General features: G+C 59.5%; 9 protein-coding genes across 9 annotated transcripts; 4 read left to right on the top strand and 5 right to left on the bottom strand.

Annotated features, from left to right (window-relative positions):
- Positions 1–329: 329 nt before the first annotated feature.
- Positions 330–1635, bottom strand: THITE_2122138 (uncharacterized protein). The gene is made up of 2 exons (XM_003656825.1): positions 1284–1635; positions 330–1212 (listed from the first exon to the last, which is right to left on the bottom strand). Exons 1-2 carry the CDS (start codon positions 1449–1451, stop codon positions 364–366), a joined length of 1017 nt encoding a protein of 338 aa, XP_003656873.1. The 5' UTR covers positions 1452–1635; the 3' UTR covers positions 330–363.
- Positions 1636–1967: 332 nt separating this feature from the next.
- On the top strand, positions 1968–3184 carry THITE_2122136 (uncharacterized protein). Its single transcript, XM_003656824.1, has one exon. It carries the CDS (start codon positions 2077–2079, stop codon positions 3088–3090), a length of 1014 nt encoding a protein of 337 aa, XP_003656872.1. The 5' UTR covers positions 1968–2076; the 3' UTR covers positions 3091–3184.
- Positions 3185–3520: 336 nt separating this feature from the next.
- Positions 3521–4900, top strand: THITE_2122134 (uncharacterized protein). The gene is made up of 2 exons (XM_003656823.1): positions 3521–3587; positions 3683–4900. Exons 1-2 carry the CDS (start codon positions 3563–3565, stop codon positions 4729–4731), a joined length of 1074 nt encoding a protein of 357 aa, XP_003656871.1. The 5' UTR covers positions 3521–3562; the 3' UTR covers positions 4732–4900.
- Positions 4901–5360: 460 nt separating this feature from the next.
- On the bottom strand, positions 5361–8193 carry THITE_2122133 (uncharacterized protein). Its single transcript, XM_003656822.1, has 4 exons — positions 7868–8193; positions 7672–7786; positions 5539–7565; positions 5361–5430 (listed from the first exon to the last, which is right to left on the bottom strand). The coding sequence occupies exons 1-4, from the start codon at positions 8068–8070 to the stop codon at positions 5376–5378; spliced, it is 2400 nt and encodes a 799-aa protein (XP_003656870.1). The 5' UTR covers positions 8071–8193; the 3' UTR covers positions 5361–5375.
- Positions 8194–8357: 164 nt separating this feature from the next.
- THITE_2122131 (uncharacterized protein) lies at positions 8358–10513 on the bottom strand. The gene is made up of 3 exons (XM_003656821.1): positions 9994–10513; positions 9611–9931; positions 8358–9551 (listed from the first exon to the last, which is right to left on the bottom strand). Exons 1-3 carry the CDS (start codon positions 10319–10321, stop codon positions 8677–8679), a joined length of 1524 nt encoding a protein of 507 aa, XP_003656869.1. The 5' UTR covers positions 10322–10513; the 3' UTR covers positions 8358–8676.
- A 658-nt stretch (positions 10514–11171) lies between these two features.
- Positions 11172–12770, bottom strand: THITE_2122126 (uncharacterized protein). Its single transcript, XM_003656820.1, has 2 exons — positions 12169–12770; positions 11172–12113 (listed from the first exon to the last, which is right to left on the bottom strand). Exons 1-2 carry the CDS (start codon positions 12652–12654, stop codon positions 11406–11408), a joined length of 1194 nt encoding a protein of 397 aa, XP_003656868.1. The 5' UTR covers positions 12655–12770; the 3' UTR covers positions 11172–11405.
- A 476-nt stretch (positions 12771–13246) lies between these two features.
- Positions 13247–17181, top strand: THITE_2122124 (uncharacterized protein). The gene is made up of 3 exons (XM_003656819.1): positions 13247–14016; positions 14091–14387; positions 14438–17181. The coding sequence occupies exons 1-3, from the start codon at positions 13833–13835 to the stop codon at positions 17125–17127; spliced, it is 3171 nt and encodes a 1056-aa protein (XP_003656867.1). The 5' UTR covers positions 13247–13832; the 3' UTR covers positions 17128–17181.
- A 322-nt stretch (positions 17182–17503) lies between these two features.
- On the bottom strand, positions 17504–18821 carry THITE_2122121 (uncharacterized protein). Its single transcript, XM_003656818.1, has one exon. The coding sequence runs from the start codon at positions 18353–18355 to the stop codon at positions 17609–17611; it is 747 nt and encodes a 248-aa protein (XP_003656866.1). The 5' UTR covers positions 18356–18821; the 3' UTR covers positions 17504–17608.
- Positions 18822–19301: 480 nt separating this feature from the next.
- On the top strand, positions 19302–21992 carry THITE_2070313 (uncharacterized protein). Its single transcript, XM_003656817.1, has 5 exons — positions 19302–19487; positions 19556–20224; positions 20281–20350; positions 20404–20497; positions 20868–21992. Exons 1-5 carry the CDS (start codon positions 19478–19480, stop codon positions 21918–21920), a joined length of 1896 nt encoding a protein of 631 aa, XP_003656865.1. The 5' UTR covers positions 19302–19477; the 3' UTR covers positions 21921–21992.
- Positions 21993–23016: the final 1024 nt, after the last annotated feature.

Here is a 23016-nt window from a genome sequence, read left to right as displayed (position 1 = left end):
TATCGTACTTGAACAACCATGCCACTTGTGGTCAAACCCCACGACAGAGCTCAGTTCGCTGGTTCACTCCGTGCGTTTACTGCAATGCAACAGTTTAATTCATGCAATCAAGTCAGCTTCGGTTTTGATGATATCCGCTCGACGCAAGCTTAGCTCGTACCGTCGAGGTGGACACCCGCAAAGCAAGACTCTGGAATGGGAATGCGAGCCCCGGTCAGCGATGCCAACCCGCTATCAGCAGTCTTCCCTGTCCCACTCTTTAGGGTCGACAAAAGTGGCGGAGTTTACTGTGTAGGAACTCGGGAGTCGGCAGTTGAAGCCTACTTTGCCCTTGAATGTAAGATTGCGTTCGCTATCGTGTTATCACCCAGGGTGGTTTGCGGTTCCTCTTCTTCTCCCACGACGCCGAACATTTCGCTTCTTGGACACCGATCCGTTGGTCGCACGTTCCCTCCGCGTTTTCCGATCCGATCGAGGACTCTGAACTGCCCTTGGTGACGAAGATGTACTACGTTTCTTCTCCCAGTCATAGAAGGCTGCGTCAAACTTCGCGCCCTCCTGCCGGTACAAAGACTCGCGATAGCGCGTCATGTCACGGAGGCGCTGGCCAAAGGCGAGATTCGGCATGAAACGCCGCCAGAATTTCTGGTCCGGGTGGTTCTCGTTCCACTCTTCGATCATGTCGTCGAAGCACGCCCGATCGCGCACACAGCAATCCATGACCTGGCTGCGCGCGTACGCAGTGGAGTTCCAATCCAGCTCCATGTGCGGCGCTGTATGCGCTTGGCTGAAGTCAACGATGCGGCCGGCGCGGTAGTTGTCAGCCCGGACATCCCACACGACAATGCCCAGCCGGTTTAGGTCTATGATGTCCTGACGCATCCGAGGCAGCATCTCAAATGTGAACGGCCCACTTCCGTCATCGGCGATGTACTCCTTCACGATACCTCTGATCGGACGGTCCTTGACGGCATCGCGGCGGTCCCAATCCGTGAAACCAAGCTGTGCAAGGTCATGCTCGTGACGCCGGCTAAGGAGGACATAACCGTAGCAGTGCACGGCAAGATCTTCCCGACCTACTTCCTTGAGACGGCCGTAGGCGCGGCATTCACAATGAAAGGGGTCGTTCTGGTTGATGACATCCTCGATGCTAGCTGTGCCGTCGCGCAGCACGTTTGGCTGTATGACCATGGTGGGATGCACGAAGCGGAACTGAGCAGGTCTGGTAAGCGAAGGCGGGCCAGGCGATGGCTAAGGGCATTCGTGGGGGGCAATGACCGTACCAGCTTGAGAGCGTAAATGGAATCATCAATCATCACCCGAAAGACCTCAGCGTGAACCCCACCACCCAGGTGCTCCAGAAACGTAATGTCACGATTGGCTTCGTCCCGGAATTTGAATGGCCCGAGTTTCGGTCCTCGGAACCAGGGAAGCGGGCGGCTGGCTTGCATTGCCTCTCAGCAAAATGCGGTATACCAGCCCCTGCTCAAAACGGCGCCTCGCACGTCGATATTCATCGTTGGGATCTGCTGCTGTGTCGCGACGAAAAAGAGATGTGAGCCCGGCGTACAATAGGAAGTGCAGTGGTGGTTCGCACGGTGGCCGTTGCCAGGTCGTGTCGTTTCGGGTTTTCGGGTCGGTAGGCGCGCGGCAGGCGACGCGCTTACATACGCCTAAAAAGGCAATATGCTTCTACGGGGGCAAGATTGGAAAGGGGATCGACGTCGGCTCAATCGCACAGAACACTTGCATGCCGTGTGCTCACGCCGACCATAGGTTTGCAAATGCGAACCATTACACCGAAGGGGCATTTGCGGGCGCTTCGGGTGCTTCCTCCTTGGCTCTTGCTCGTTCATAGCCAACCATCTCGGGCCAGGCTATCACCATCAGACACGAAGACCGCCATCTGCGGCCTAGCTCGAGCTCACCGGTCCATGAGGCGGTGCCCCTGTCCTCGTCCATTTCCAACATCAGTTCATCCCCTCGTATATTAGACGCGAAGATGGTCCATGTTCACGATCACCTCCGGTTCTTGGAGGCCCTAGTCCTTTGCTATCCACGCCCATTGGAGCCATCATGCCTCTTACCGGGAGCATTATCGAACTCTTGACAGCGCCAAACCCGGCGCTAGACCTGCGCTATCAACCCACCGGTGCCGTCACGCAAAGCGTGCGCTATGAACCGCTCGAAGAAGACTGCTTGCTGAACTGGCCGGACTTCACCTACGAAAACATCAAGGCTGCATATGGCCACCTTTTCGACATCGGCCCTATCGCCTCCGACGCCATCCAGGACCTTCGAGGCTCGCCAGGCATGATTGTGAAGGAAGCTCATGTCGACGACGTTGTCGTGGTGTGGAACTGGCAAATTTGCCGCTTCCCGCTCAAGCGCGGCGCCGAGCGAGTGCTAGCCGACCTCGGTCTCGAGCAGCTCGAATTGACCATGAGGCACCTAGGCCAGGAGTCCAAAGACCCGCGGAGTGACGCCAAACCCAAGTCTCCGGATTGGTGCATCTTCCTCTGGGACCCCCGGGATCCAGCGGACGAGAGCCAAACCATCACTGTCTGGGGAGACAGCAAGTGCAGCAGCAAGTGGCGGAGCGACAAGGATCTCCTGCCCTCCAGATTCAAATCCAACTGGATCTGGCCTTTTCGTCAGGTCTTGACCTATTGTGTCAGCAACGCAACACGGTACGGGTACATCCTGACGCCGGATGAGGTCGTCGTCCTCCGCGTGCACGAGGACCGGAGCACGCCGACCAAGCCTTGGCGGATTCAGTACGCCTCGGTTCCCTGGGCGAATTCCGGCGAGGGAGTTCTCACGGTCAACCTGGCCATCTGGGCATTGGCGATGATGAGCTTAAACGAGGGCCATCGGCCGATACGCACACTCGACCACACCCTGCCTCTCAACGTCTGGTGGGTGGATCCAAGTCAGAGCCAGCGAGGGACACCGACGTATGAACACCACCTATCCGGCGCCAGGGTCTCAAAGGCTCCGGTAGGCCTCGATGCACGGTCACGGCCCGACACGATTCCCGGATTCGACCAAGGCTCGGGTCAGCGGCGTGCCAAGAGGTCCCGGCGTTAGAATTTCCTTGCTATTTCATGTCCGTTGCCGTTTCTGGTTTGCTCCTCTGCTGTTTGCTTTTCCATCTTTCCTAGGTTGCACTGCTGCCTGCTCCTGTATTGCGTTCTCCAATGTTTGAACCAAAATCACGGAAGTACTGGGCGATAAGCACGGATGTGAGTAAGTTGGAGGGGGTTCGCATAACGCTTTCATTCTAGTGGCAGATATATACACATACTTTTGAGAGTGTCGGGTGTTTTGTTGATGATTGTGTTCATGTAGACAGGAGTTGAAGTCGACCAGAGCCGCAGCAGCTTGTCAGGCCCCACACTTCGATCTGCAGCATTGAGAACCCCTGCCCCAAACGAGCTGCGCAAGTCCGCCAATCGGGACCCCCCTGCAGCTCCGATATCAGTCCGAGCATTTGGCTGCCAAAAATGTTCAATAGGCTGTCGCAGACAAGGCCTCGAGGCGAAGCCATTGAAGCGCAACCATGGCAGCCAGAACTCTCAGAATCGGTAAGCAGCCTGGAGCCCTCCAGATCTCTCAAATCCGCCTTGCAATGCCCCGAAGATGAGCGCACACCAGCGCTGACCGTCCCGCGCTTAATAAGGTCTCATCGCCGGCGATGGGATCGGCAAGGAAGTCATCCCCGCCGGCCGGCGCATCCTCGAGGCGCTGCCGGCCTCGCTCGGTCTGAAGTTCGAGTTCATCGACCTCAAGGCCGGGTGGGAGACGTTCCAGCAGACGGGCACCGCGCTGCCCGACGAGACGGTGTCGATCCTCAAGTCCGACTGCGACGGCGCGCTCTTCGGCGCCGTCAGCTCGCCGACCACGGCCGTCAAGGGCTACTCGTCGCCCATCGTCGCGCTGCGCAAGAAGCTCGACCTGTACGCCAACGTGCGGCCCGTCAAGACGGTCGTGTCGGCGCCGCGCCCGATCGACATGGTCATCGTGCGCGAGAACACCGAGGACCTGTACGTCAAGGAGGAGCGCACTGTCGACACGCCCGAGGGCAAGGTCGCCGAGGCGGTCAAGCGCATCTCGCAGCGCGCCAGCAGCCGCATCGCCGCCATGGCCGGCGAGATCGCGCTGCGGCGCCAGAAGATCCGCGCCGCCGGCGCCCCCAGCATCCACCGCGGCCCGCTCGTCACCATCACGCACAAGTCCAACGTGCTGTCGCAGACGGACGGGCTGTTCCGCGCGACGGCGCGCGAGGCGCTGGCGGGCCCGCGCTTCCGCGACGCCGTCGCCGTCGAGGAGCAGATCGTCGACTCGATGGTGTACAAGCTGTTCCGGCAGCCCGAGGCGTACGACGTGATCGTGGCGCCGAACCTGTACGGCGACATCCTGTCGGACGGCGCCGCCGCCCTGGTCGGCTCGCTCGGCCTGGTGCCCAGCGCCAACGTCGGCGAGGGCTTCGCCATCGGCGAGCCGTGCCACGGCAGCGCCCCGGACATCCAGGGCCAGGGCATCGCCAACCCCATCGCGACGCTCCGCAGCGCCGCCCTGATGCTCGAGTTCCTCAACGAGGAGGCCGCCGCCGCCAAGATCTACGCCGCCGTCGATGCCAACCTCGAGGAGGGCAAGCTGCTCAGCCCTGACCTGGGCGGCAAGGCCAAGACGGAGGAGGTCGTGCAGGATATCCTTCGCCGCCTGTAGGCTGAATCGGGAGTGCAAGTAGCGGCGAAAAGGGAAGGGAGGAAGAGGTCTTCAGGTCGCTGCGTGGTGTCATTTATACCCCGTTGTTTGTGTACAGATGGGCGCCATAGAAAGGATAAAGAAAAATACAACCGGAGCATTCGTAGGACGCCTATGACACGTTCCGAGGCCAGCTCCTATATCCACTTCCAGGATCAACTCTCCGCAGCCGGCATCAAGTAGGCAGAGAGAAGGATGTCTTTTGATTCCATAATTATTCTAACCAATCCGACGGCAGGCTTCCAGGTTGTATCGTACATGTTTACATACTCTATAGGTACATACGGCCAACCCAGCATATGAATACAAGCCCACACCATCTGTATCTCGTGGCGCCTGTGCCCCCCCAATCCCCCCTCTGGCGATATGGCCATGCAAACCGTGATCTATCCCAAAACATACAGCCTTTACACCACGCCCTTCATCGGACAATATCCCGTCACGGGTTTACAAGAACCCGCCGGAGCTTGTGGTCTCCATGGTTCTATCGTCTGCGTCCTTCTCGACTCCGGACGGCAAGAACAACCCCCCCCCTACAAGGGAGCAGCGAGCTCAATGCCCAGCTGAGGCATTGAGCGAAATAAGCAGCACCAAGAGTCCCGTCTTTACTTGGTTCTCTTGGCCTCTAACTCCTTCTGGTACGCGGCGATAAGCTCTTTCCTGTAGTGGTAAAAAAAAAAGGTCAGTCAGCTATTTATCCAGATATATATCCACGCATCCACGTAAACAAATTAGCCCGGCGAGGCCCCAACAAGAAGAAACACTTACTGCAGGTGCGGCGGCGCGGGGGCGTAGTGGCTGAACTCCATGCTGAACTCGCCCTTGCCCTGGGTGGCGGCGCGCAGGTGGGTGCTGAAGCCGAACATGGCGTTGAGGCTGCACTCGGCGACCATGGAGAAGTCGTCGGTGCCGACCTCGGTGTCGACGATGGTGCCGCGCTTGTTCATCAGCATGAGGATGTTGCCCTGGAACTCGACCGGGGCCGTGATGGTGGTCTTCATGAGCGGCTCGAGCACGATGCCGCCGGCGTCGGAGAAGGCCTTGCGGAAGGCCATCTGCGTGGCCAGGTTGAAGGCGTAGTCGCTCGAGTCGGTGACGTGCGTGGCGCCGTCCGTGACCACCAGCGACGCGCCGATGACCCGGTGGCCGAGCAGTGGGCCCTTGACGCAGGCCTCCTCGAAGCCCTTGCCGCAGGCGGCGATGTACTTGTCGGGGATGTTGCCGCCGACGACGCGCGACTCGAAGTAGTTCGAGTCGGCGCTCTTCTCGTTGGGCTCGATGAAGCCGACCACGCGGGCGTAGTCGCCGGGGCCGCCCGTCTGGCGCTTGAGGAGGTAGTCGAAGTCGGCGCGCTTGGTGATGGTCTCGCGGTACGCGACCCGCGGCTTGCCCGTCTCGCAGTCGACCTTGTACTCGCGGCGCAGCCGCTCGACGTAGACCTCGAGGTGCAGCTCGCCCATGCCGCTGATGATGGTCTCCTCCGACTCCTCGTCGACGTGCAGCCGGAAGGTGGGGTCCTCACGCATGAAGCGGTTCATGGCCTTGCTGAAGGCGTCCGCGTCGCTGCTGCGCTTGGGCTTGATGCTGAGCGACATGACCGCGTCCGGCACAAACATGGAGCTCATGCCGTAGGGCAGCCGGCCGTCGGTGAAGGTGTCGCCGGAGGCGCACTCGACGCCGAATACGGCGCAGATCTCGCCGGCGCCGATCTCGGACACATCCTCCATCTCGTTCGAGTGCATGCGCACGATGCGGGGGATGCGGACCTTCTTATCGGTGCGCGAGTTGTAAAGGTACTGGCCCTTCTTGAGGGAGCCCTGGTACACGCGCATGTAGGTGAGCTGGCCGTAGGGGTTCTCCTCGAGCTTGAAGGCGAGGCCGACGAACGGCAGGGAGTTGTAGGGCAGAAGCTTGACCGGCTGCTCGCCCTTGGAGCGGTCGAGCGCCGTGTTGTCGACGTCGTTCGGGTTCGGGAGGTAGTCGCACACGGCGTCCAGCATGGGCTGGATCGACTTGTCGGCAAGGGCAGAGCCCATGAGCACGGGGGTGAACTTGAGCGCGATGGTCGCCCGGCGGATGGCGGCCTTGATCTGCTCCGGCGTCGGCGTCTTCTCCTCGAGGAACATCTCGGCGATCTCGTCATCGACGTCGGCCAGCTTCTCGATCAGCTCCTGCCTCTTCTGCTCGGCCAGCTCCCTGAGCTCTTCGGGCACCTGGTTCGAGACCTTCACGTTGATACCGCGGTGGCCGTCGTTGCGGATGGCCCTCATGTGGATCAGGTCGACCACGCCCTCGAATTCCTTCTCGGTGCCGATGGGGATCTGGACGGCCGCGGCGGGCAACTTGAGCTTGGAGTTGATCATCTCGACCGCCTTGAAGGGGTTCGCACCCATGCGGTCCATCTTGTTGACGAAGCTGATGCGCGGGACGTTGTAGCGCTTCATCTGCCGGTCGACGGTGATGGTCTGACTCTGCACGCCGCTCACAGCACAGAGAACCATGACGGCGCCGTCCAGCACTCTCATGGCGCGCTCGACCTCGATAGTAAAGTCGATGTGGCCGGGGGTGTCGATCAGGTTGATGTGGTACGTCTCCTCCTTGCCGTTCTCCACCTTTTTCCAATCGGCGAAGGTGGCCGCAGACTGGATGGTGATGCCTCGTTCCCTCTCAAGCTCCATGGAGTCCATCTTGGCGCCGACGCCATCGCGGCCCCTGACCTCATGGATAGCCTTGACGCGGCCGGTGTAGAAGAGAATGCGCTCGGTGACGGTGGTCTTGCCGCTGTCGATATGTGCCTGCCGAGCTGCTCAGCATCTGTCTCTGCGCACCCGCACACCCGCAACCCCCCGCCTCATCCCGAGCCTTCGCCGCCGATTTCCTAGGTTACAACATAGCACATACTGCAATGCCAATATTCCGGACCCTCGACAACCTCTTGGCCTCTTCGGGCGTCATGCGTGCGGCGGCGGCTTCGGGGGTCATGTTCGCGGCGGCGAGCTCCTTGGCCTGCTTCAACCTGGATTGGCATCGGGTCAGCTGCGGTTCTCATGGCACGGCACGGCCCAATTGGCGCAGGGAAGGGTTCGGGTGAGCATACGCAGCCTCGGCGGCGCTCATGGCGCGGGAGACGGGGCTCCTGCTGAAGTGGCGGAGACCGCTGAGCCGGAAGTTGTAGTAGCACTGCGGCGACGGCGCGCTGACCGCGGCGCGGCATGCGAGGCCAGCATAGCGGACTGCTGCTTGTCTGGAGCCGGCAGCGCAGCCGCTGCTGAGAGCAGTCGCAGCCCGTATCACCCGCATCTTCGCAACAAAAGACGGCGGCCGAATAAAGGAATGACTGGCGGAACGAGGACGGCTCCGGCTTGGGGAACCATCCGAACAACTCGGCGTGGTGCGAATAAGTGAGCCGAGTGCTTCTCGGCACCCCAACTCGCGAATTTTTTGAGTGGAGCCACCGCAGCCCGGGACTTGGCACCGCGGAATCGGCCGTGCTATCCAGGCGCGCGCCACTAACTCGGTAACGTTAGTGTACGGGTGTAACGCGGCATCGCCCGGACAGGGCAAACAGTCATTCATCCACATCGCTGGCACTTGGCACCTTGATGCAAAAGCGAATATACCGGTAGGAATATCCCGTTGCAAAATATGACCCATTGTGACCCTATAAACAATGAATCTTGCCTACGTAACTTGTCTGACTTCCCTTGCCTTGCCCCCAACTGTAAAGCGCTTAGTACGGAATACAGATCCTGAAACCTCAAAACCCAGCGCCCGCTGTATAATCAGCGACGAGGCCGCCGCCTACGCATGTCTAGATCCCCATAATACAACTCGCAAGAAAAAAAAAAAAGAAAAAAAAAAGAAAAGAAAAAGAAAAAGAAAGGTCAACTTTGTGTCTCTCTCGACTCAGAGTATGGCGACGAACAAGCCCGACCCGACCGCCGTCAGCAGCATCGTGAGACTCACAACCAGCATCTGGCCCGTGCTAGCCCTGCTAGGCGTCGGCGTCGCTGCGTTCTGCTCAGCCGAGGTACTAGCGGCGGTACCGGAGGCAGAGAGGTCTGTAAAGCCCTTGCTAGCCGCGTACGCGGGGACCGTGACGGTCGGGCGGTTCGTGACCTCGGCTTGGCTGGGCGCCACAGTTGCCGACGGGATGGTGGCGCTCATGCTGGCGAAGGCCACGACGTTGCTCTCGGTCGAGTTGAAGTCGGTCTGGGCGATGCCGACCTCGTTGTTGACCAGGTCATAGACCACGTAGGCCGACCGCAGGAACGTGTCGCCGAGCAGGTACGGGGACGAGCTGATGTTCTGGATGCCGAACTCGCATATCGTCTCCCCTTTGTACTGGCCCGAGGTGAACTGCGGCCCTCCGTCAGTGGACACATCGAGCACGAGCTCGTCCATGGTGACGTTGATGCGCGGACCGCCCGGCCCGGCAAAGCCGAAGGAGAAGTAGCCCTGGCTGTTCTGCATGCTGCAGGGGATAATCGCTGTTCCGTAATGTGCAGAATACTCGGCGCCAGCCTCCTTCCATATCTGCATGGCCAAGTCCGTGGGCAGGTAGGACAGCGTCGTCCCAGAGTCCAGCACAACGGCAATGGGGAACGCCGTGGACGTGAGCGTGTCTTGGCCGCTGGGGCTGATGGCTTCCAAGGACGTCAAGGCGACCTTGAACGACGTAAAGATGTCTTGCGTGGCTGGGTAAATTTGGATCCTCGTGAGGTCGCCCTTGTACTTTTTCGTGTCGATCCCACCAAAGAGAATGCTGCCAGAACTCGCATCTGCAAGGTCGTCAGCCTTAAAAAAACAACGTTAGGGTACAGTTCCAACGGAAACTTACCAAGATCGTTCAGCCACAAGCTGTAAGCCACCGTATTGATCAGGCCCTCGTTGACCATGTTGACGGGCAAATTCGGATAAGCCGACGAGACCGACTGGCTACTTCCGACGATGGCTTCGTTGACGGCATAGCCGACGCCGACCAGTCCGTACGAGATATCCGTCTCGAGTCCCAACCCCATCGTCATGTTCTGCAGCGTCGCACCACCAATGGAGAAGACGTCGGTGAAGTAGTCGCCCTTGGACGAGCTCCCATCCACGTAGCTGATGTCAAACTCGCCCTTTCCAACGACCTCAAAGGAGCTCGACTGCGCCGAATCGACTAAACGAGACGGGGTCAGCAAAAGAGTCAAGCCGTGATCTCGTTTCAGAGGACAGCCATACAGGCTCCCAGGTTGCAACCCCCTGAGTTACCAAACTTCCGGCATACCGAGGCTTTGGAATCCGGCACCCAGATGTCGCTGCTCCCCGTGTCCAGCTGCAACGTCAAGTTCTGTCCCGGCGTCCCTATCTGGCAGGTGGCGAAGTACCCGCCTCTTGCTTCGTCGTTTGAGATGACCTCGTTGAAGGTGGAGCCTCGTCTCCTTAGCTTCGTGAACTCCTGCGAGCGCTGTGATCTCCGAATATCCCACTGAACGACGCCATTGGCGGCAACTGGGTGCACCACGCCAACGAGGAGAGCGCCGAGCGCTGCCGCGCTGTGGCCTTTCATCGTGGAGGCAGAGTGGGAGTCGTCGGGAGAACCAGGTTTTTGGGAAGGTGGAATGGGAAGAAAGAGTTGGAGGCAGAAAGTAGGTATTTGTGCCCAGTAGGGAGGTAGGTATAGATGGATTCCGACTCAACCGTCCGGCGGATGGAGGATCACGGGTCTGCAGGTCGAATAGGAAGCAGCACAGCCGCCAAGGCCCGCCAAGAGAAGGGCAATCAAAGGCGTCACAAGCCAAGAGTTGTTGAGGCTGAGTAAGAAGGGCAGTGCGTTGCGCAACGAAGGTTTAGGCAGACCAACAGGAGGCAGTAGAAGCCCCTGAGTGGCGAAACAGGAGAGGAAGGAGGGACGGACCGGAGCAAAATACAAGATGGCTCGGCACAGACCCGCACAGATTCTTGGCGACTTGGGGGCTTAAAAGAGAGAAATGGCAAATGGCCGTGTTTTAATACATGAGTTACTAATGCGTACGTATACATGGTCGAGAAAAATGCCAGTGTCTTTTTCGCTGCAAAGCCGTTGAAACGAGCGAGGTCTGATGAGGCGGCCTGCGGGTCCCATGCATGCGCGTCCTCATCGCCACTGGTGAAAGGCCACTGGTGAAAGAAGGAAAAAGCCGCCATGCTTCGGGAAGTCCCCTTGCCGGCGGCTGCCGGATGCAGGCGGCGTCATGTCTGACATTCGTCATGTTGGCAACGCCAGCCGCAGGCTAAGCTCTTCTCGGCTTGGCGCAACGTGTGGTGGAGCCTGGACCAAAAGGCTGTGGGGTCTTGGCACTTCCGGGGAAGAGGATGAACCGACGCTGAAACAGTGCGCGACTCGAAACCCGCTCACCAACATCGGCGGCTGAAGCAACCACTGCCCAAGCAGCGATCGGCCGTTCGAGAGTGTGTCGCAGAGCGCGGTGCCGCCCTGACCGTCATGCCCGTGATCGCTCATAACGGGCGGGAAAGGGGGAAAAAAAAAATAAAAATAAAGGCCAGTTTTGCCAAACTTCCATTGGCGCCACTGAGAAGGGCGTGACAAGCGTATGATGGCGGTGAGATAGGAGGAGAATTGAAATGCTTGCTGCTTTCTGCCGCGGTTGCTCTCAAAAGTGCTCTTCAATGTACCGCCCCAACCTCTCCAAACCCTCCACCAGCACCCCGGTCTCACACACATACCCCAGCCGAACGGACCCCTTAAAGTCCACCCCACGTCCAAAGCAAGGGCTAGCCGGCATGAACAGCACCTTTGTCTTGTCGAGCAAGTCCAGCACGAAGCTGGGGTCGTCGACGGGCACCCCGTTCTTCCTGAACTGCACCAGCGCAGTCGTCCCCGCGGTCGGCTTCACCCAGGAGCACACCGAGGCGTGCTTCTCCACGAAGGCGCTCAGCAGCGCGAGATTGCTCCGGGCAAGCGCTGTGTTCCTCTCCAGCAGCGGCCGCACGACTGGCTCGGACAGCGCATAGCTGGCAACCTGGTCGTCCAGCTGCGACACGCTGATGGTGGTATAGTCGCGGGCCGCCGCCACGGCGTCGATGATGGCCCGGTCCCGGGAGGCGATCCAGCCGATCCGGATGCCGGCCAGCGCGAACGCCTTCGACATCGAGCCCGTGGCCACTGTCTTCTCGTACCCGAGGGTGAGGACAGACGGCGGGGCTTGCTGTCCGGCCGGGAGCGAGTGGTAGAGGGGGCTGTAGACCTCGTCCGAGAAGACGATAATCCCCCTTTGTTTAGCAAAGGCAACGATCTCTTCCAGCACCGCCTTGGGTATGGTGCTACCCGTGGGATTGTTTGGGTTGTTGATGACGATCATCTAGTCACGTCAACGGAGCGGCCCCAATCCCGACTGGATGAGTGTGGCGGCCTACCTTCGTATTCGCCCTCACCAGCCCCGCAAGCTCACCCACGTCGGGCACATAGCCGTTCTCCGCCTTCAGCTTCCACAAGGACACTTCGGCCCCGAGGCTCTCCGAGACGGAATACAGCTGCTGATAGGTAGGATACACGCAGATGACATGGTCGCCGGGTCCCACCAGAGTGTAGAAAAGCAGGAAGTTGGCGGCGATGGCGCCCTGGGTGATGATGACGTTCTCGGCCGGCAGAGGCTCGGCGTCGGAAGCCCGGTCAAGGAGAGCGGTAACGCGCTGGCGAAGCGCCTCGGAGCCGCGGATCGCGCCGTAGGTCAGCTTCTTGGAGAGGCTGAGGGGGCTTGGCGCGTTCTTGTCTTCGCAAAAGCGCACCAGGTCGTCATGGGAGACGGAGGCCGCACAGGTCTCGGAGATGTTGAGGACGCCCGGCGTGCCTTCCAACCGGTCCATCCACTGCTCGATCTCGAACGGCTCGATCTTGACCATCTTGGCGCGTGGTGGTCGTGAGGGGGTCAAGGATCAGTGCAAAAAGACAACACAGTTCCCCGCGGTTGTTAGCTATTCGGGTGTCTTGGAAACGGACGTCTGCCCGGCTCGGTGGTCTCGCATCTTCATCCACTCTTTATACACACCGGAGTCCACTAGTTCCTGGAGGCGGGGCCACTCCGTAGGTTCTCCGTTCATGTACGCCCTTCGGCCAACATGACGGTTCCGATGGATGCCGGGAATCCATCGTTCTCGAGAGCCGGTTTTGAGGTGCTCCGTCTCCAGCCGAAAGACTGGCTGGTGTTTCCCAAGTAGAAAGCTCGGCTACGTTCGGTTCTGCACATTGCTCAAGAGCTCCCGGCCGGCAGCATCGCTCTGCTGTTTGGGAGGGGTTCAAGTTGAAGTTCTTTATCGCTGGGAGCCTTCAGCGATAACGTTAGTTCCAGTTAGTATAACACCCATGCCTTGCACGCCCCGCCTCGGGGATGTAGCCAACCACAGCGGTCCATCCACCCAACTCCCCAGCCACGTCCCTCGCGCCCCTGATCATCTGAGCAATGGGGCCAGTGCTCCGTGACTCCACAGCGACATCATCGGGCCCCGGGGCCAAGCCGAGCGCAACGCAGCTCTGCGCTGTCAACCTCGGCCGGGCGACCGTCCTGCGCCTAGTCGTTCTGTCGTCCTCTGTTATTGCATTTGTTTACGTATTCCGAACACTAGTTCAGAGGAATCAAGCTCCTCAAAGCGCCGCTTGTCGGTTGCATCGGTTTCGAATTTGCGGCGAGCTGTGGCGTGCCTTTCGCTCCAACGATCGGAGCTCGGGACGCCGTTCCCAGGGCCGTCAGCTTGTTGAGCGCGGGGTTTGCCTTGCTCGCAGCCGGCCGGAGCTCCTAGCTGCGCAACCACATCTGCAACTCCCAACCGGAACACGGACTATCTCACTCAGGTACCGCAGTATCCGCAAGGCCTTTCCATAAGGTCTCACCGCGATCCGCTGTCCGCCATCATGGCGCCCAGACTCCGCCGAGCTGTCGCCTTCGCGGCGCTGTCGCTGTCGCTGGCAGGCGTCTCCTCCGCCTACACCAACTACTCGTCGGCCGACATGATACGAGCGCAGCTTGCCCTGATGGAAGGCCCGTCAAAAGACTGCCCGCCGCCCAAGGAATGCCCACCATGGTATGACGTCAACGACATCTACTTCCCCGGCAGCCCTTAGACAGGATGCTGATGCGTTGTGGTTACCTACCAGCTTCAACTGCAATCTCCCGATATACTCGTGTGCGCAATACGCCCCTTGCAGCGAATACAACGGGAAATGCAACTGCCCTGCGGGCTTCGGCGGCGACAACTGCTCAGAGCCTCGTGCGTTCCACCCTCCCCCTCTTTCCCCCCTTCTCCCGCCGCGTCAGGATTTCTGGCTTACCATCGTGCTTCAGTTTGCGGATCCCTGGCTCGAGGCCCAGACCGCCGCCCGGTGCGGCAGGGGAAATCATGCGAATGCGACGAGGGATGGACGGGCATCAACTGCAATGTGTGCACGAGCGACCGCGCATGCGATGCTCTGATGACTGAGACGGGAGATGGCGGCGTCTGCTACACGGGTGGCGAGGTGGTGAAGCAAAACTACCAGATGTGCGATGTCACGAACAAGGCGATCCGGGACATCTTGGGCGCCCAAGTGCCCCAGGTCACGTTCACTTGCAACAAGGAATCTGGGGAGTGCGATTTCCAATGTGAGCCAAGAACCGCTCCTCTCCCTGTTTCCCCTGCTGACGGCTCGCAGTCTGGGTTGATGAACGAGAGTCGTTCATGTGCCACCTGACTGAATGCGAATCCAGCGCCGACATCGACCTGTCCGGGGGAAAGAACTCGACGTCCTACAGATGCGGCAAGATCCGCTGCGAGTGCATCCCCGACCGCATGCTCTGCGGCGAAAATGGCTCTGTCGATATTAGCGACTTCCTCGTCGAGATGATCCGAGGGCCCGCCACGTTCCAGTGCACCCAGCGACCCGGAGAGCCAAAGAAGTGCGCGTTCGAGGAACCAGAGATGAACAACCTGATCAGCGACACATTTGGCGACGCGAGCATCCTCCTCACGTGCACCGCTGGAGAGTGTTTGTACCATACCGAGGTGCCCGGATACGCGCCCCAAGTGCCCAAGATTAACACGCCGCTCATCGCTGGCGCCATTGCTGCGAGCGCACTCTTCCTGGTTGCGGTTATCCTGGGGACGTGGTACCTGTCCAGGAGACAGTTCAAGTACGGGCCGATCCATCTGGACGACTCGGATGACGAAGCCATCAAGCTCATGACTGACCACAAGCCGGCGTCCCTCTACTTCCGGAACGTCTCTTACAACCTCAACGGCAAGGATATTCTCTCGGGCATACAGGGCATGGCGCATCCTGGCGAACTCACCGCCATTATGGGAGCCTCCGGCGCTGGCAAGACAACATTCCTCGATATTCTCGCTCGCAAGAACAAGCGCGGCCATGTCTCGGGCGAATTCTTCGTCAACGGTGAGAAGGTCAGCGATGCTGACTACAAGCACGCCACCGGCTTCGTCGATCAGGAGGACACGATGCTTCCTACATTGACGGTTCACGAGACAATCCTTACGAGCGCCTTGCTTCGTCTTCCCAAGGACATGACGCGGGCAGCAAAGGAGCAGAGAGTCCTCGAAGTCGAGAAGCAGCTGGGTATCTACCACATCCGAGACTCCTTGATTGGGTCTGAAGAGGGCAAAGGTCGCGGCATTTCCGGGGGAGAAAAGCGTCGTGTCAGCATCGCTTGCGAGCTGGTCACGAGCCCATCCATTCTCTTCCTCGACGAGCCCACAAGCGGCCTCGACGCCTACAATGCCTACAACGTCATCGAGTGCCTGGTAACGCTGGCCAAGACCTACAAGCGGACCGTCATCTTCACGATCCATCAGCCGCGATCCAACATTGTCGCCCTCTTCGACCGCCTGATCCTCTTGGCCCAGGGCAAGACGGTTTATTCCGGACCGTTGCACCAGTGCCAGGACTACTTTGACCGCATCGGCTACAGCTGCCCTCCTGGTTTCAACATTGCCGACTATCTTGTCGATCTGACGATGCATGCCGGCTCCACCGCGTCCTTCGACGATGGGACTGTCGCGGAAGACGTGGCCAGCGTCGGTCCTAGCAGCACCAGGGCAGTCAAGTCGGTTGCCAGCATCTCTGGCACCAGCGTCGGTGACGATAACAGCACGGTTGAGGCCTCCTCGTCGCGTCCCAAGAGAAAGCGGCGCGACTCGGTGCGGCTCAGGCAGGAACGGGAGCTCTACACCCGGCGCAGACACACCGTCGACACAGCCGCTTCCTCGGACGCCGGTGACGAGGTTGGGGCCTACAAGCTCCAGAGACAGACTCCACGCATTACGACATTGTCCGCCGGAGACGAACACGACGACTTACCGCCTCCTGCGCGCACCGGAACCGATCTCGACATTCTGGTGGCGTCCTACATCCAATCCGACATTGCCGGCAACACGCACGACGAGATCCAGCAGGCAGTGACGGCAGCGGCCAACAGCAACGGTCAGAACGCCAACGGGAACGTAGGCGACGGCAACATCAACATTGGCGCGATGGGGAGGGGATACGCTCGGATCGGTTACTGGCGGCAGTTCGCCCTTCTCTCGCAGCGGACGTGGCGCAACCTGTACCGGAACCCGATGCTGATGCTCACGCACTACGCCATCGCCATCCTCCTCGCCGTCTTTGCCGGCTACCTCTTCTACGGCCTGAGCATGGACATTGCCGGGTTCCAAAACCGGCTCGGTCTCTTCTTCTTCATCCTCGCCCTCTTCGGCTTCAGCACCCTCACCAGTCTCTCCGTCTTCTCCCAGGAGCGCCTGCTCTTTGTGCGGGAGCGCGCCAACGGGTACTACTCGCCCATCACCTACTTCGCAGCCAAGGTGCTCTTCGACATCGTCCCGCTGCGCATCATCCCGCCCATCCTCCTCGGCGCCATCGTGTACCCGATGACGGGCCTCGTCGCCGAGGTCGACAAGTTCCTCGTCTTCATGCTGGTGCTGGTGCTCTTCAACCTCGCGGCGGCGGCCATCTGCCTCTTCATCGGCATCGTCTGCAAGGACCACGGCGTCGCCAACCTGATCGGCAGCCTGGTCATGCTGTTCAGCCTGCTCTTCGCCGGCCTGCTGCTCAACCACAACGCCATCCCGCCGTCCGCCCTCTGGCTGCAGTGGCTGTCCATCTTCCACTACGGCTTCGAGGCACTCATCGTCAACGAGGTCGCGCAGCTGACCCTGGTCGACCACAAGATCGGCATCGACATCACCGTGCCGGGCGCCGCCATCCTGAGCTCCTTCGGCTTCGACAACCAGGCCATGTGGCCCGACATCACCAAGCTGGGCGTCTTCGGCGCCGTGTTTATCGTCCTGGCCTACGGCGCGATGCATGTCTTGCTTGTGGAGAGGCGGTGATATATATAAGGAAATAGGGGAGAGGCGAGGATGAGCTTCATGAAAGTCATAACTCTCAGGTGTGGAGCCCGCGTGCTCATTGGCGAGTTTTTTGTATCTGGAGTCTATCTACCGGGGAGGTAGACGGTTGTTGTGTTGCCTCTTGTTATCGGTTTCTATTCCTGGGCGAAGTAGGGGTTTCAGCTTGAGGAAGCGGAGTTTAAAGGCGTTCATACCTTGCATGAGTTGCCGATTTTCCCTATGAGCAACAGCGCCAACGCGGTACATCATTCTCTAGGTATGTAAAAGAATTGATTGAAACGCATAGATCTGGAAAGCCTTCAGGTGGCCCTTGTGTCCTATTTGTACAGTACAATAATAACCCGCCCCGTTTCGTGGGTTCCAGGTTGATACACAACGGCATCCCAGGCGAGCAGGCCTGCCACACATCCTCCCTCACGTCCACGTACGTACAAAGCTTCCTGCCAGAGTACTAGTAGCCTCACAGTTTGCCGCCCGTCAACTCCTCTGCCACCACCTTCTGCCGATGCGTCGTCTTGATGACGGGCGCCCTCTGGGCCTCGGTCAGGTTGTTGGACGAGCCCATGGCTTCCTGGCGCAGCTCGGCGACGCTGATGGGAGCGCCGTGCAGGTCCCAGATGCTCTCGCCGCGGCCGCCGGCGGCGTACTTGTGGTAGTCGGGGGTGAAGATGGCGTTGACGCGGGCCTCGAGCTCGGCCTCGTCCACGATGAAGCTCTGCGCGGCCACGTACAGCTGGGCCAGCGCGTCGCGCCGCGCCTCCGCCTTGAGCTCCTCGCGCTGCTGGTGCCGCGCGCGCGCCTCCTCCGCGGCCGCGAACCGGTTCGGGTCCGGCACCACCGCGGTGTTCAGCGCCGTCGCCGCGCGCACCGTCGGCCGCGTGAGCACCTCGTCCAGCCGCTCCGGCGCCGTCGCCGCCGCCAGGTTGGCCTTGCGGTTCGCCTCCGCGGCCTCGCGCCGCCGCTTCTCGCGCTGCTTCTTGCGCACGTAGAGCCCCTGCAGGCCCGACGCCAGCGCGCTGCGCCGCGCCGCCGCCATCAGCCGGTGCCGGGCCTCCTCGGCGGACCGCGGCGGCTGCCCGGCCAGCTCGGCCTTCGACTTGGGCCGCGTCGCCTCGAGGTACTCGGGTTTGACCTTGCGGTTGCCCTCGCGCTTGGGGAACACGTCGCGCGGCACGGGCAGGTGGCCCTTGACTGGCGGCAGCTTCATCTCAGACGACTGCGGCGGCTCCTCGAGGCTGATGAATTTGGGGGATTCGGGAGGGACCGCGAAAGATTGGGCTGCTGAGGGGGTAGTGCTGAATGCTCGCCATAGCGGTGTTGCGTGTGCCGTTGTCGTCTGGGTCGTTGATGTGGCTGCCCTCCTCGTTGTCGTCGTCGTCGTTGTCGAGATGCGGCAGGAGGCGAAGGCGTTTTGAAGGCCGCATATTGACGGCCGAGGGAATGGAGGTGGCATTATGTTGGTAGCGAGAGCCGCAATTCCGCCGGCGGACAGAATCGGCTCGTTGAATCGCAAGTTGGGTGCGGTCGAGGCAGATCCAGATTCGGGAGCGGGCGCGGGAGCAGGAGACGTGACCGGGCCAGTGCTGGAAATTCTGAAGCTTGGCGTTGTTCGGCTGGTTGTGCTAGTCCGATTCAGTGAATGGCCCCGGGTTATTCTTAAAGAGGTCCCGCCAAGACTAATTTCGGAACCTACCGCTTACAAGTATTTACAAATTGCCGCGAGGGAGCGGGGTCGCCACGACTTCGAGCAACATCAACAACGAAGAATTGCAAAGACTCGTAGCAGCAACTTCGTGAAACCTCAACCAAATTGAAAAAAAAAGAAAACGAAGTTAACCCGCACCCTAACCTTGACCCTCACCCTAACCATAACCCTCACCCTAACCAGCGGGGGGCTGGCGCCGCCCCCCGTACCCCCAGCGAACTAACCCGTGGCTAACCCGTGGCGATAGTGCAAACCCCTTGGCGGTCTTGGCGGGGTATTGACGCTGTAAAAACATTGCCGACAATTGGCCGAAATTAGTCTTGGCGGGACCTCTTTAAGATCCAGCATGGCGCCGTCGTCGCCCTGCCATTGTGCCGCGCTACACCGCCAAATTTTCCTGGTCGAAAGAGACTTTCCCCGAGCTCCACCCCTCCAAAAACTTCATTTGGTTTGCTTCGTCTGCTACGCCTTCCTCTCAACTTTTTCCCTTCGTCTTCCACCATCTGCTTCCCCGTGGAAGACCGCTGCGATCATTGTCTTCGCAGGCGGGGATTATTCTTTCCAATTTCCATTTTTCCTTCTTTTTGCTTCCTTTTTGGGGCTTGGTACCCAGCAATTGCCAAGATGGGAACGGGTAAGCAGTCGCCGACGGACTCCTTTGGCGTCGTTTTCTCTGCTCGCTCGCTGCTAACCTTGCCGCAGGAAAGAAGGAGAAGGCCCGCATGCAGCGGGAGGGCAAGGTGGCGGGCGACCCCAAGGTCAAGGGCGAGAATTTCTACCGCTCGGCCAAGAAGGTCAAGACCCTGAACATGTTCAAGGAAGGCAAGGCCATCCGAAACAGGGAGGGCAAGATTGTCAAGGCCGCCTCGTTTCAGAGCAAGGAGGTCCCCAAGGCCGTCATCGAGCCGAACCGGCGGTGGTTCAACAACACCAGAGTCATCTCTCAGGACACGCTCAAGTCGTTCCGGGAGGCCATTGCCGAGAAACAGAAGGACCCATACACTGTCCTATTGAAAAGCAACAAGCTCCCCATGAGCTTGATTCGGGACGGTCCCAGCCTCCAGGACGGGCTCAAGAAGCACCGGGCGAAGATGACGATCGAGAGCGAGCCCTTCGCCGAGACCTTCGGCCCTAAGGCCCAGAGAAAACGGCCGAAGCTCAGCTTCAACACTGTCGACGAGCTTGCCAGCCACAGCGAACAGAGCCTCGACTCCTACCAGACTCGTCTGGAGGAGATCAAGCTGCTCAACGGCGCGGCCGGGTCTGCAGCCGTGGATGGGGATGCGCCGGTGGAGGAGGACTTCAGTGTCGCGACGGCCAAGGAGGCCATCTTCAGCAAGGGGCAGTCCAAGCGCATCTGGAACGAGCTGTGTAAGTCTTGTGGATCGTCCATCTGGTCCTGGTCTGTCTGCTAACAAACCATCTAGACAAGGTGATTGACTCTTCAGACGTCATTCTCCACGTACTAGACGCCCGCGATCCGCTTGGAACAAGATGGTGTGTGCAATGCTCAGAGGCTCTCTGTGAACATCGCTAACTCGGCTCGACAGTCGGCACGTGGAGAAGTATCTGGCTGCCGAAGCCCCCCATAAACATCTTGTTTTCGTGTTGAATAAGATCGACCTGGTCCCCTCTAGCACGGCCGTAAGCGCTCCCTCCCTTCCGATCCTTTCACCTTCCATTTCGTTGCCAAGTGCCTCCCGCCTGGCGACCCCAGGGCTTTCGTCAGGATCCTTCCGCATTTTTTATGCTCCATGGGAGATCGTCCGTTACATCCCTGGGAGAGCGATTTCCATCTCCAACGTCCTTGGTCTGGTCTTCAGATCAGGGATTGGTCGTCTCCGTTTTGGAGTTCTACCGCCGGATACCGGATGTGTTTCAGACGAGTTGAAGGCCGCTACTGTCCGTCTTGGACAGCTCATGGCGGTCTTCTTAGTGATGATTCATACATCTCACCGTGTCGTTCTGTCCTGTTCTGTTCATATCCCGTTCAGACGGCTGCTAACAGACACAGGCCGCCTGGATTCGCGTGCTTCAGAAGGACCATCCCACCTGTGCCATGAGGTCTAGCATCAAAAACCCCTTTGGGCGTGGCTCCCTTATCGATCTCCTCAGACAGTTTAGTGTCCTGCACAAGGAACGGAAACAAATCAGTGTGGGCCTGATCGGCTATCCGAATGTCGGCAAGTCGAGCATCATCAATGCGCTGCGCGGCAAGCCGGTTGCCAAGGTTGCGCCCATTCCCGGCGAGACCAAAGTGTGGCAGTATGTCACGCTGATGAAGAGGATTTATCTGATCGACTGCCCCGGCATTGTGCCACCAAACCAGAATGATACCCCGCAGGATCTCCTCCTTCGCGGCGTCGTCCGTGTCGAGAACGTGGAGAACCCAGAGCAATACATTCCTGCTGTTTTGAGGAAGGTCAAAACACACCATATGGAGAGGACATACGAGCTCAAGGGCTGGAAAGACCATATGGAGTTTCTCGAACTCTTGGCCAGGAAATCTGGAAGACTACTCAAGGGCGGCGAGCCGGACGTCGACGGCGTCGCCAAGATGGTGCTTAATGACTTCATGCGAGGCAAAATTCCCTGGTTCACGCCCGCTCCTGTGGTTGAAGGAGGAGACGAGACCGTCATTGAGGGCAGGCAAGGCCGCCTCGGCGAGATGCCGAAGAAGCGGAAACGTGACGAGAACGAGAGCGTCGCGGACACTTCGCTAGCCGGGTCAACCGTGGCGGCCGAGGAAGAGGACGAGGTGTCGGAGCAAGAAGACGAGGACTTTTCGGGCTTCTCGAGTGATAGTGACTCCGAGCCAGGAGACAGGCCCGAGGCAGCGGCCCCAGGAGACGGTGCGGAAGATATGATACCCCTGGATGACACGAGCGACGAAGAGGATGACGAGGAAGAATCTGAAGGGTCCGAAGATGAAGATGACCCAGAAGAGGGCAGTGAGGGTGAGAGCGGCAGCGACTCTGATGTCGACGTCGATGGGGCGAGTGACATCCTCCCATCGGACGATGAGCCAGAGCCGCCCGCTTCAAAGAAGCGGAAGAAGGCTAGGTAGTTGCCGCAGCCCATTACTCGGAAATGGAGGTACGAGGCGCTGGGCACAGCCTCGGAGATACCCGTTGCCCTTACCGTGTGTGCCTGTCTCGCGTGTTGTGTGACGGCCTATCCTTGATGTCGTGCTTGAGTCGAAATTGCCCGCCTGAGCTGTTTCGAGACACAAGTGACCCTACTTGCTGACCATGCCTTCCAGAAGTCGTTGCTTTGCCACCTGCTGTCCATAGCTAAAACGCTCCCACGGCTGAGAAGTTCGCGCCTAGCAACGACGCCAGCGGTTCAGTATTGGCTTGCTGGTTCCCCAGTCCTACTAGACAGGTGTACAGCAGTGGATGAATTCCTGTTGAAGTTGGGTAGTTTCAGAAACTCGTACGATGGAGCCGTAGGAACACAACTGGCTGGTGGTTCAGTGGCTGAAGCAGTGGCTACAGTTGACTGTGGGCTGTCTTGGACACCCTGAGAGCTTTGACAGGAGACAGCCTTGAACCGTCTCAGTGGGACAACAACAACAACAAAGAAGTATCCAACTGGTTGTTGCAGTGCTGCAATTTGATTCGGTTACATGCCCAGGTGGCTTGAACCGGCGGGAGGAGGCTCGCGGCTTCTTCGGCTCGAGTATTGCACCGACGGCAGCGGAAGAGTTCTTCTGTTCAGGAGAGGAGGGAAGAGACGGCCGGGACCCAACAGCAGCGGGTTATGATGATGATGATGTTGGCGGCGGCAACGAAGAGAAGTCTCTGATCGAGGGGCAGCGGCTGAGGAGCAGCACGCGCGACTGGGTGTTTGATGAGTCCAGATCGATGCTGGAGAACCGCCGGGCGTTGTTTCATTCGGCGTGGTCTGGCTGCATGCCTAGCAAAGAGTACCTAGGGGGTAGCCTCTGGATGGGGTCGGCTATCCACCCCCTGGCTGAACCCCGGACTTGGGAAGGCACATAGAGGGCCACTTGAGTCTGTCAGAAGGGTACGCTATCCGACGAGGTTCCGAGGACACAATGATCGTGGGGTAAAGAATGTACGAGGGCAGGAGTTAAACATGCAGTGTTCTCCACGGTATCCGTAGTTCGGGGGGGGAGGGGGCAGCGGTAGGGGCATCAC

The sequence above is a fragment of the Thermothielavioides terrestris genome, chromosome 5 (assembly GCF_000226115.1).
Source record: "Thermothielavioides terrestris NRRL 8126 chromosome 5, complete sequence".
In the NCBI taxonomy this organism is placed as follows: domain Eukaryota; kingdom Fungi; phylum Ascomycota; class Sordariomycetes; order Sordariales; family Chaetomiaceae; genus Thermothielavioides; species Thermothielavioides terrestris.
This window is presented reverse-complemented; position numbering and strand designations above follow the sequence as displayed.